The sequence below is a fragment of the Thamnophis sirtalis genome, unplaced genomic scaffold, assembly GCF_051295495.1.
Source record: "Thamnophis sirtalis isolate CommonGarterSnake01/CBP01778 unplaced genomic scaffold, rThaSir2_p1.2 scaffold_5, whole genome shotgun sequence".
NCBI classification, from domain to species: Eukaryota; Metazoa; Chordata; class Lepidosauria; order Squamata; family Natricidae; genus Thamnophis; species Thamnophis sirtalis.
The window spans coordinates 17,462,992-17,475,999 of record NW_028261385.1 but is presented as its reverse complement, the minus strand read 5'-3'; the positions used below and the strand labels follow the sequence as shown (position 1 = coordinate 17,475,999).

At 40.9% G+C, this 13,008-nt stretch overlaps 1 protein-coding gene across 1 annotated transcript in view; it reads left to right on the top strand.

The window, feature by feature from the left end:
- FECH (ferrochelatase) overlaps positions 1-13,008 on the top strand; it is a 31,525-nt gene that overhangs the window by 14,905 nt on the left and 3,612 nt on the right. The window contains exons 5-9 of the mRNA XM_087715351.1: positions 2,745-2,879; positions 4,218-4,324; positions 6,390-6,488; positions 9,613-9,720; positions 10,637-10,801. Of these exons, the coding sequence (XP_087571477.1) occupies positions 2,745-2,879; positions 4,218-4,324; positions 6,390-6,488; positions 9,613-9,720; positions 10,637-10,801 (614 nt within the window). The remainder of the gene's footprint in view (positions 1-2,744; positions 2,880-4,217; positions 4,325-6,389; positions 6,489-9,612; positions 9,721-10,636; positions 10,802-13,008) is intronic.

Sequence of the window (13,008 nt, the reverse complement as noted above, 5' to 3'; positions counted from 1 at the left end):
CAGGTGGGGGTTTTGTCTATACTGTGGCTTTGATATATTACAGTAATCCAGCCCATTGGTTAGTTGATAACTCAATGCATTGTTTAAACCCAGAAAATACCTTAATTTAATAATCAGATTAAATGCGATGTGCAAATAATAGGCTTTTCTTTTTCTTCTCGGTCCTTTTCTAATCCCCTTTTGAGATTTCTCCAGTACTTTCTAGTGTAATCCTCTGGAGCAATGTTTCTGAATCTTGGCAACTTTAAAGCCTGAAGACTCCAACCCCTAGAATTTGCTAAGCACCATGCTGATAGCAGTAGCACTTAGACTTATATACTGCTTTACAGCCTTCTCTAAGCAGTTTACAGAGTCAGCCTATTGGCCCCAACAATCTGGGTCCTCAATTTACCCACCTCGGGAGGATGGAAAGCTGAGTCAACCTTGAGCCTGGTGAGATTCGATCTGCCAAATTGCAGTCAGCAGTCAGTCAGAAGAAGTAGCCTGTAGTACTTCTGGCCGGCACTATGCCGGTTCGCTTGTGTGCGTACATGCATGCGCAATGCAATTAAAATTGTTCAGCGCATGCACAAAAACAAAATGGCGGTGCCAACAGCACTGACTGGGGAACTAGTTGGGGAGTGTGGCAGGCCTGGGTCGCTGCCGGTTTTAGCGATCCAGGCCACCAAACCACTACCGATTTGACCAAACTGGTCCAAAACCAGTAGGAACCCACCACTGTTTTAACCACTGCGCCAACTCTGCTCATTCCTTTTGATTGGGAGCTGAAATCCACCCATTTTTAGAGTGGCTGAGAAACACTGCTGCAGAAGGAATGAAACCAAGTCTATTTTCGTGCAGAAGAGAAAGCTCGGACTGTCCTTTAGCCCATAAATTACCTTAAACCAGATCAAACAGCTTTATCAACCTCCATATTGACAGCAGGACTTGAGAAAGCTTTCTAGCAAATCCTTCAAGTTGTTAATGCTGGATCCATTTTCTGCCAGCTCTACCTGACAGGAAGAAAGAAGAAAAATCTGTTTTGAAAAGGGCTGGCGCTAAAGCAGTTTCGTGTCAACGGTGCTCCCCTCCCCCCCCCCAAAAAAGCAACTGGACTATTTCTTTCTTGAGAAAGAAGATGTTTCACTTCTTGGCTTAGAAGCTCCATCAGTTGTGATGGGGGTGGTGCGGGGTGGGAAGGATGGGTACAGATCATTGGGACTGGATGGTATGGGGATGGAAATATAGATTCTGAGAGGACGATGGCTTTGGGTGTGTGTAAGAATTGTATTTCTTTGCAGCCATCAGGTCATTGGGACTAGCACTAGCACTTACCGTATTTTTCGGAGTATAAGACGTACCAGAGTATAAGACGCAACAAGGTTTTGAAGAGGAAATTAAAAAAAAAAGTTTTTGCACTCTGCAAAAACGCCCCCCCCTTTTTTTCCCCCAAAAAAGGGCATGGATAGACTTTAGGAAGCTTATAGAGTTCTCCGGGGGGAGGGAAAAAATGAGCAAAAAACAGACCGTTATTTGCAAAAATGGGCCCATTTTTTGTCCAAAAAAAAAAAAAAGGCACAGGTAGCCTTTAGGAAGCTTATAGAGTGCTGCTGGGGACTGGGGGAGCAAAAAATGGGCCGTTTTTTGCTCATTTCTGCCCTCCCCAGCTCCCAGGAGCTCTCTGAAAGCCTTCTAAAAGCTATGCACAGCCATTTTGTTGAAAGGGTGTGTGTGTTTCGTGAGGCAAAAAATGCTGTATTCAGTGTATAAGATGCGCCCAGATTTTCAGCCTCTTTTTTGAGGGAAAAGGGTGCGTCTTATACTCCAAAAAATACGGTATATACTGCTTCACAGTGCTTTTACAGCCCTCTCTAAGCTGTTTACAGAATCATTCTCTCTGCCCCAACAATCTGGGTCCTCATTTTACCCACCTCGAAAGAATGGAAGCAGTGGTGGGATTCAACATTGTACGCTACCGGTTCTGTGGGCGTGGCCTGATGGGCGTGGCAAGGGAAGTCTACTGTAAAATCTCCATTCCCTCCGCCTTCCAGGGGAAGATTACTGCCAAATCCCCATTTGTCCCTCAGGCCTTGAGTTTGACATCCCTTCTCTAGATATTCTCCCTCAAAAAGGTCATGGTTATCCCAAAGAGGCTTTCTCAAAAGGCAACTGGACTTACTTGATACTTTATTGAATTGAATTGAATTGAATTTTATTATTTGTATGCCGCCCTTCTCCGGGAAGGACTCAGGGCGGCGAACAATTCAAAAGGGGAAAAAAGGGGAACATAAAACAAAATACAGATAATTAAAATAAGCAAGAGTCACGCAACCATACAAGTCGAGAGGGGAGGGAACTCATCAACCCCAGGCCTGCCCGCAAAGCCAGGTTTTGACGGCTTTTCGGAAGGCCTGGAGAGAGGTGAGGGTCCGAATCTCTGCGGGGAGTTCATTCCAGAGGGCCGGAGCTGCCACAGAGAAGGCCCTCCCCCGGGTAGTAGCCAGATGGCATTGGCTAGTAGATGGAACCCGGAGGAGGCCAATCCTGTGTGATCTAATGGGTCTGTGGGAGGTAATTGGCAGCAGGCGGTCTCCTTGAAAACATTTTGCTTCTCAACCAAGAAGCTCCTTCAGTTCTGAAGTCCACACAGGTGCCAAGATTGAGAAACACTGTTATAGATTGAGGAAAATTGCCTTAATGGATATACCTCCAAGAAAAAAAAAACTTTAACTGGTAGAGAGCCACTCATTCTCCTTTGCTTCCAGCTCCACACAAGTATTATATCGGCTTTCGCTATGTCCATCCACTGACGGAAGAAGCGATCGAAGAGATGGAAAGAGATGGCATTGAACGAGCCATTGCTTTCACGCAGTATCCACAGTATAGTTGCTCCACCACAGGTGAGTTCGCTTGCAGGATAAGGTAATTCGTTAAGTTAGCAATAGCAATAGCAGTTAGACTTATATACCGCTTCATAGGGCTTTCAGCCCTCTCTAAGCGGTTTACAGAGTCAGCATATTGCCCCCACAGTCTGGGTCCTCATTTCACCCACCTCGGAAGGATGGAAGGCTGAGTCAACCTTGAGCCAGTGAGATTAGAACCGTTGAGCCGCAGATAACAGTCAGCTGAAGTGGCCTGCAGTACTGCACCATAACCACTGCGCCACCTCGGCTCATAGTTCCAAAAAAGGGGTGGGTCAAAAGCCAGAGATGGGCAACTTAAGACACCTAGGTCAAAGAAGACATCATTATGTTGCCAGGCATAGGGCAGAAATGGATTCAGCTTGCTTGTCTACTTTAGGGATGATAGATTAGGGTAGTGTTCTCAAACTGGGCAACTTTAAGACAGGTGGACTTCAACTGGCTGGGGAATTCTGGGAGTTGAAGTCCACCTGTCTTAAAGTTGCCAAGTTTAAGAAACATTGTAAATAGTGCTCATGAAACAAATCAGCATTTTGGATTTTCTTACACCTTGGAATTAGTTTCACTCTTTTTCTTTAGAGTGTGTAGCCCATTTTAGGGCTTACACTTTAGTTCTTATCTCTGTCCCACCTCAAAACATCATTTTAGCGGATTGTTGTCTGGGGTTCGGGTTTGGTAATGGCTCCAGCATAATTAGAAGAGGACTTAGGGAAAGAGATTTGAAGAAAAAGACTTATAAGAAGGGCAAGAGATGATCTGCTCTTGGGTTAGGCTTATCCAAGTTTATTATTTTGCATCCTTCAGGAAGCAGGGTTTTTTTAATAAATATTTTTATTGTATATTTTTCTTTATAATACATCACATTTCCAGTTTGGAGTGGCAGTACTCTGCCTGTATCTAGTCCTTTTTGAGTCTACATAGTTTTATACACCAATATTCTCTTAATCAGACATTTACAATCTCTTCTAAATGCATAATGTTATACCACATAGTTAGAGACATTATTTTCATAATTGTACCATAACATTCTATATATTTTCTCTCTCCTTTCCCCTCTCTCCTTTCTTCTCCTTCCTCCCTTTTCTTCTTCTCCTCTCCCCTCTTCTCTCTCCTCTTCTCTCTCCTCTTCTCCACTTCCCTCTCTCCTACTCCCCTCATCCATTTCCTTCTCTCCTTTCCGCTCTCTCTTTCCCTCTTCTTCCTTCTCTTCCTTCGACTTTTCTCTCCTCTTATCCACTCCTCTGCCCTGCTCCTCTCTACTCCTCTTCCCTCTCTCCCTTCATCTCTCCACTTCCTTTTCCTTTCATCTTTCTTCAGGAAGCAGTTTAAATGCAATATATCGCTACTATCACCAAAAAGGAGAAAAACCAAAGATGAAGTGGAGCACGATTGACAGGTGGCCAACGCATCCTCTCCTCATTCAGGTATAGAGAAAGAGACTTTCAGATTTCTTAAAGCAGTGTTTCTCAACCTTGGCAACTTGAAGATGTCCGGACTTCAACTCCCAGAATTCCCCAGCCAGCGAATGCTGGCTGGGGAATTCTGGGAGTTGAAGTCCGGACATCTTCAAGTTGCCAAGGTTGAGAAACACTGTCTTAAAGAGTGTTGTCATGCCTTCCTCAATTTCCTCTCCTCCCACAGATCCTCAGAAGAGGTTTCTATGCTGGTAGGCTTGTCTAGATGCCCTTCATTTTATCTGAGCCCTTACGGTTAGTTCTCGACTTACGATTGTCAGGGTTCCAAGTAAAACTCCCAACGAAAGAAGACTCCGAGGCTTGAAGTTCCTCAAAGTTCCATTTTATTAGAGATGTCATATAGGCACATCTGGGGAAAATCCAAATCTGAAAGTTTCCAGGTTTTCCCCACCCAAACAAATAAAGATCCCAAAGCAGAAACATTGGTGTTTTTATTTTCGCCTGAACTCTTCATAGGATGAATTACCTTTTGTTTTTTTTTAATGTGGAGATAGAAAAAAATATGCTTTGCTGTGAGGTTTATGTCCTCCTCGCCCTATCAGTAGCTGCCTTGACAGTTCCGTTGCAATGGAAATATGAGATAGAAAATGCAGAAAGTGGGCAAGACTTTGTTGCAAAAGGCTTATCCAAAGATCACCCAATATTTAGTGAGTTTATTAGCTCCCTGAGTACAAAGGAATAACCTTCTTATTGTCAAGGTTTGTGGGAACAATTGTTGTGATAGAGAGAGGATATTTTTGTTACTTTGTCTAGTGAGATGGGTGGCGTATAAATTGAATAAATGCCAGATCAGCGAGAAACTCTTAAGTCATCCTTCTTAAGGTTAGATTTTTGTATTGGATGCTGCAGTCATAAAACAGGCAGACCTACCTTTACTCCAGGAAGCACTTGAGGGACTATATACAGCAGGGGTGTCAAACTCGATTTCAGAGTTGTGCTTTGTCTCAATCAGGGGGAACGTGGCCAGTTTAATATCACTCATGTTGGGGGCACCTTGGTGGCCAAATGCTAATGCAGGTCTTCCCTCACTCTCATTACAATCTGCCTTCCTTCCTTCCTTCCTTCCTTCCTTCCTTCCTTCCTTCCTTCCTTCCTTCCTTCCTTCCTTCCTTCCTTCTGTCAGGGTCCCAAGTAACACCCTCAACAAAAGAAGACTCCGAGGTTTGAGGTTCCTCAAAGTTCCATTTTATTAGCGATGTTATATTGACATATCTGGGAAAACCCAAATCTGAAAGTTTCCAGGTTTCCCCCACCCAAATGAAAGTTTAAGTCCCTGCCCAGCACCCACATTTCCATCACATGGCCCAATCAGGCACACTGTCCCAACTGGAGATGCCTCCCAGTCATGTCACGCAAGGTGCAGGGAAAGATGTCCTTGACTCTCTGAGAAAGGAATGTTATTTTGACTATATCTATTCCACTCCATATTATCCCCCCCTTCCATTTTCCCACTGCAATAAATGTGGCAGGCCTGAAGGCCCAACTCAAAGGATGGCTTCCAGGCCTGACAACGAATACAATTGGGGCTGGAATTTGAGCCGTATGTCATTGCGGTCAAGGCACCAACAGGACCAGACCTGATTTTTAGAGAGTTTTTATGGTAGTCATGAATGTGTGAACCATGTGATTGTTAAGTGACATTGCCACAGGACATTGCAAGTAGCCATAAATATGGGCCAGTTGCTAAGCACCTGAAATGCAGTAACATGTTGGGACTTTGGAACCAGGGGTGGTATTCTGCCGATTTGCCCCGGTTCAGGCGAACCGGTAGTGGCAGTGGCGGGAGGCTCCGCCCACCCACTCAGACATCATCACAGACCCTTGCGCATGTGCAGAAGCGCCACATGTGAGTGAAATGAGCACACACGCTCCCTGTTCTGAATCAGTAGCACATTTCATGCCTGTTTGGAACATACTTATTACTGTACTTATTGTAATTTCAAACATTTGCTAATCGAAGACTCCCTGTATTTAATGCCCTTAAATTCTTAATTTTCTTATTTTTGCTTTTCAGTGTTTTGCAGACCACATAAAGAAAGAACTAGACTTATTTCCACCGGATAAGAGAAAAGAGGCGGTGATCCTTTTCTCTGCTCATTCTCTACCAATGTCAGTGAGTAACAGCAGTCCGTTTTTTGACCCTGTTAAATCTTTGCTTTAAAACTGAAAGTATTTTCTGTCGGTCTAATAGAAATCCACCTTGTACTTGATCCATTCATCAATTTCCCTGTTCAGGATAACAGAATATAAGCAGCTATACTGTTCTCTTATTTTTGTGTTAAGATGGAGCACTGAAACGGGGTGAAATAGAAGTGTATGTGTACACACAGACACAAACACACACAGACACACAGACACACCATTGTTAGAACCTCATGAGATACTGGGATCTTTTATGGTTTCAGCAACCTTAGGTAAAGGTAACATATGTGATAGTTGTTCCTGACTCTAGGGGGCGGTGCTCATCTCCATTTCTAAGCCGAAGAGCCAGTGCTGTCTAATGACATCTCCATAGTCATGTGGCTGGCATGACTAAATGGCAAAGGTACACAGAACGCTGTTACCTTCCCACCAAGGTGGTCCCTATTTTTCTACTTGCATTTTTACATGCTTTTGAACTGCTAGGTTGGCAGAAGCTGGGACAAGTAACGGGCTCACTGCATTACGCGGCGCTAGGGATTCGAACCACCGAACTGCCAACCTTTCTGATCATCAAGCTCAGCAACCCAGCCACTAAGCTACCATGTCCCACCCTCAGCAACCTTAGTTCTATGTTTTTGCATTGTTGTGTGTAGAGATTTCTCATGATCTCATGTCAAAACGATGGAAACCTTGCAAGATTTCAACAATAAAACAAAAGTTTACAGTCTGGTGAACATTACCTAAAAGCATATGAAACATGCCTCTAGGTTCCCTGTTCTTGACGGCAGGCCAGAAACATACCTGCAGAAATAGGAATAAACAGAAGGATCTGACCAAAAATCTTGTTGATAGTCTCCCATGTCTCCTTGAAAGCTTTCCTACCTCTTGTTTTCCTGATTATAATTTAAAACCTGAACTCTGCAGTTCTTTCCCCCCACCTCCCATCATATGCTTCATTATGGGTTAGAAATATTTTTTTTATTATTTTAATGTTTTTATGTTGTTCACCCGCCTTTAATCGCTTTGAAATGAGTTCGTCCCAAAAGTTCTTTTTCCAAAAAGCAATTGGCATTTCTTGGTTGTTTTTCTTGAAAACATTTTGAAGGAAAATATTTTTTCAAGGAAAAAAAAAACATTCCAAAAGGAAAGCCCAGTTGCCTTTTGGAAAAAGCACATTTGGGACAAACCATGAGTTGAATGCGTGAGAATCTCCATAGACATTTGAAACAAGATGGGGAATGAATGAATGAATGAATGAATGAATGAATGAATGAATGAATGAATGAATGAATGAATGAATTTCATTATGGTAGCAGACTCAGACAGCCCACTATTTATAGTAAATATTGCCAAGCATAGTTTTACCCAAGTCACCAATGATGAAAAAAGGCAGCTTTTATAGCAGGTGCCTTCTCTATAGGTCACTTGAGCCAAAAAGTCAGGGATTGACAAGGGATTGAGTGCATTTTTTTCACCCAGTATTACACAGAGGTAACCTGGTTGAGATGTGACACTCTTCTTCAAATTGACAGTTCTTGGGAAACCGAGAAAGAACAGAGCAGGAATCAGCAGAGAAGGAGAACAGCCTGTGTCTTAAAGTTATACATATACATAACATGCATGTTTCTTAGGATGATTGCCAGGACTGAGGATAATGTAATGAATTTCCAGATAATAATAATAATTCTTTTTTGGGAAATAACCTGCAAACAATTAAAGCAGGAAACTTCCTGTGCTTAAAATTTAGCACAAGTGATACGCATTTGCAGGCATGTGGTTAGGCTGTTCATATCCTTTTTATAAAAAAATAGGCTTCAGGCTTGAATCCCCGTTCTTTGTTAAAGTAAATTTTGGTAACTTAAAAGAGGAAACATGAACTCCAGATGTTAATTCTTTTTTTTTTTTCTGGAAGTAATTGGCGAACGGTTTTCACAGCGTAACAAAACTAAAGCAGAACTGATAATGTTCCGTTTATTGAAAGAAATATGGCATTAAAACTTGAAACGGTCTCCTGGCGCCTCAGGTTTTGCGATTTGTGGAAACCTGGCGCCATCTAGCGGTCTTTGGCAATAACAGAAACAAGTAGTAAATCCAAAATAGGTTTGAAAACAATGCTGCTGCTGGAGAATAGCATACTCCAGTTAAGGCAATCCTGCATCTTAAAAATGAAAAGTTAAGAATGAACTTAGAAAGTTAATTAGAAAGTTCTGACTTTAAAAAAAATAGCACTTAAAAAGAGTGAAAAAAGAGGGTTTTTTTCTTTATTACGGTCAAAGAAATTGAAAGAATGCAATGAATCTTGTTAATAAAAATGATGACAGTTCAGAAAGATTTTTAGGTTCAACTAGAAATACATGTTATTTCCAAAGCAAGGAAGATAAAGCAGGAATTGTGAAATTGATTATTTTTTTCAAAGAGGAAAATATATTCTCATTTGGATATCACTTCTGGATGCTGTGCTTGTGATAGAAAAAGAATGAAACTTTGGTTTTGTTGATCAGAAAGATTTGTCATAATAGAAATAGCTAGTTATATGTTAATGTATAAAAGCAAAAAGTTCAGGTGGAAATGGTTTTATCTTGTACTGTGCTAAGAAGAGTCAGAAGTCAATGCCTTTTTCCTTTCCTTTCTCCTTTCCCTTCCTTTCCTTTCTTCTTTCCTTTCCTTTCCTTTCTCCTTTCTCCTTTTCTTTCCCTTCCTTTCCTTTCTTCTTTCCTTTCTCCTTTCCTTTTCCCCTTCCCTTCTCTTCCTTTCCTTTCCTTTCCATTCCTTTCCTTTCTCCTTTCCTTTCCCTTCTTTTCCTTTCCCTTTTCCCCTTGTATCTCACACACCCCTTTCCTCACTCCTCTTCCTTCCCTTAATTTCCTATTTTATTTTTCTTTGTATTTTATATAATAAAACATTTTTTTAAAAACATGTTTTTTTTTAAAAAAAAGATATGAAAATGAACCTTTTACACATGTGAAAATCATAAAGATTAAGGGACTTTGGGGGCTCACGACTAGAAAATAATTTAAAGTCTTTGCTTTAAGCAAATAAGTGCTTTTCTCCTTTCAGAAAAATTGCTTGTCTTCGTTCTTGTTTCCGTGCTATAGGTAGTGAATCGCGGTGACCCATATCCACAGGAAGTGGGAGCTACCGTTCAAAAAGTGATGGAGAAACTTGGTCATTGCAATCCATATAGGCTTGTGTGGCAGTCCAAGGTATGTCATCCCAGGGAATTCTGATAAAATGCTTCTCCATCATTGAATTTGTTTGGGACTCATTCAGTCTGAGTCTGGCTCAATTTGGCTTCACCTGCCAATTGTTATAAAGTATGTTTTGGTGTTATACATCAGTCAAATATGATAGCATCTGTTTCAGCTGTTGGGCACAGAAGAAGTTAAGCATGGTGATGACTGGTTAAGTACCTTTTTCCTCTCAAAAAAGAGGGTGAAAATCTAGGTGCGTCTTATACACTGAATATAACACTTTTGGCCTCCCGAAATCCTGCCCCCTTAGCAAAAAATGGATGTGCAGAGGGTTTCGGAAGCCTGCAAAGTGCTCCTGGGGGATGGCGAGGGAAAAATGAGCGAAAAATGGACTGTTTTTTTTCTCATTTTTGCCCCCCTCAGCCACCATGAGCACTCTACAAGCCTCCTAAAAGCTATGCATACCCTTTTTGGCAAAAAAACAGCCCTGTTTTTGTGAAAAACTAGCCGTTTTTGCTCATCCCCCCCCAGCCCCCAGGAGCACTCTAAGAGCCTCCCAAAGCTCTGCATCCCCCCCCCCCATTTTTTTGTGCAAAAAACGAGGTGTGCGGAGGGTTTGGGAGGCTTGCAGAGTCCAAAAACCTTTTTTTTAAAAAAATTACCTCTTCAAAATCATGATGTGTCTTATACTCCAGTGCGTCTTATAGTCTGAAAAATATGGTAAGTACTTGTATAAGAAGTTACCGAGAAAATACTAGGCTTGTAGGCTAGACTAGGAAATTAAAAAAATATCATAGAAGAATGAAAGGACACCAAGGTGGGGCGTGGCCTGTTGTGGTCCGTGAGGTCAGACACAACTCTGAATCACCACCACAAAAATAGTAAATTGTCCTTTCTAAAAAACCCTTCTCTCTTTTTGTTTTTTTAGGTCGGCCCGATGGCTTGGTTGGGTCCTCAGACAGATGACACTATTAAGGGACTTTGCCAGAGGGGAAAGAAGAACATTTTGTTAGTTCCAATTGCATTCACCAGCGATCACATTGAAACACTCTATGAGCTTGACATTGAATATGCGCAGGTCTTAGCCAATGAGGTAACGCCATTATTTTTCTCACCACTGTTTACCTGTAGCGCCTTAACGGGAGACAAGTGTTCCCTAAAGGTTTAGGATTATTACAAGTTGGGTTTTCCCTCACCCTTCAACGGTTGCAATATTACACAAAGATGCATGTTTGACTCCGTGTGTTACAACCCATATTTGAAGTCCCAGCAGATTCGGACAGTGAGGAGGTTGGGGAGGAACATGGGCCAGTCCTGGAGTCTGGGGAAGGCTCGGATGAGGGCTCTGTGTCGGAGGCAGAGAGGGGGCCAGAGCCATATGCCAGTTGTCAGCTGCCTTCAGAGTCAGACATCAGTGAGGCAGACGAACAACTGGAGCCTGTTCCCAGTGTGCGCATGCACAGAGTTGCAGACGAAGGGAACAGCTAAAGAACAGGGGATGACGTAGGAGTAAGGCCACAGATGGACGATGATTGGCCCCTCCCAGAGGAAATAAAAGAGGAGCAAAGGGGGAGTGGAGTTTGCAGGAGACAATTAGTTCGCTTAATGGGCTTGTGACTCTCCGAGACTCCTTGCCAAGGTTTGCAGATATTGGCCTGGCAGCTCTCCAAGTCAGATAAGGTCTGTGTCTGTAAATCCTCCCTTGAAAGACTTTGTTGGACGTGAATGAGCAGAATTCACAGTAAATTAATAAAAGGGGTTTTTGTCAGGGCCAGATGTTTGCTTCCTGCTGTTGGGAAGCCTCGGTCGGAACATTGTGATTTCTAAAGGTGTTGGAGCTACAACTCCCAGGATTCCAAGCCAGACTTGCCAATGTCCATCTACTGTTGGAAGGATAGGATAATCCATGGGGGCAGATGGGGATGTTGAGGAGATGTTGCATGTGCAGACACAGATGGCTGCCAGAATGGGAACAGACAGTCAGAAAACAACTACTTCCTGAAAGGCAAAAGAAAGTGACACGCTCCTACACCTTCCTTTTTGGCCCACTTAGCTGTGTTTCTTTACCTTGACAATTTTAAGATGCGTGGACTTTCATTCCCAGGGTGCTTCTTGTCCAAGTAGACAGGTGATCTATAGCCCATCACCGTGTACATTGTCTCAGAATTTTAGATCACTATCATTATTTTAAAAATTATAAAAAATGGATGGAGCACAGAATCTGGCTGGTGCCAAAGGCAGCGTCTGCAGGCATTGTACATCCTACTCCCATGCTATTGATTGGGTATTAGCATTAGTAGCGTTACATTACATACTACTGCTGTTACTTAAATTTCTATTCCATCTTGCCTTAAGAGTCCAAAGTCACATACATAGTACATCCTCTTTAGTTCCCCCCCCTCCCCAGAATAGCAATTCAGGGCTAAAAGCACCACTGAACTCAAGTCCCTGAATAAGCTTCCATGACTAAGTATGAGCTTGATTCCAGGTTTCCTTAATCCTTGTAAAAACCTGAAGTATTTAATCATATTGACAAAAATATTTGATGTATTCATGTGTTAAAAGAAATATTGTTTTTTGTTGGAGTGTGGTGAGTTGGATAGGATAAAGCAGTGTTTCTCTACCTTGACAACTTTAAGATATGTGGACTTCAATTCCCAGAATTCCCCAGCCAGTATATTAATTGGGGAATTCTGGGAATTGAAGTTCATGTATGGTAAAGTTGCTAAGGTTGAGAAACATTGGGATAAGCAGTTGATGTTAGTCTCTGGCCTAGAGTTGGACTGTTGGACTGTGAAGAGGGACGGGGGTAGGACTGTGAAGAGAGATTTTATTTTATTATTTTATTATTTTATTATTTTATTATTTTATTTTATTATTTTATTATTTTATTTTATTATTTTATTATTTTATTTTATTATTTTATTTTATTATTTTATTTTATTATTTTATTTTATTATTTTATTTTATTATTTTATTTTATTATTTTATTTTATTATTTTATTTTATTATTTTATTTTATTATTTTATTTTATTATTTTATTTTATTATTTTATTTTATTATTTTATTTTATTATTTTATTTTATTATTTTATTTTATTATTTTACGATATTTTATTATTTTACGATATTTTATTATTTTACGATATTTTATTATTTTACAATATTTTATTATTTTACGATATTTTATTATTTTATTATATTTTATTATTATATTATTTATTTTGTTATTTATTTTATTATATTTTATTATTTTATTTTATTATTTTATTTTATTATTTTATTTTATTATTTTATTTT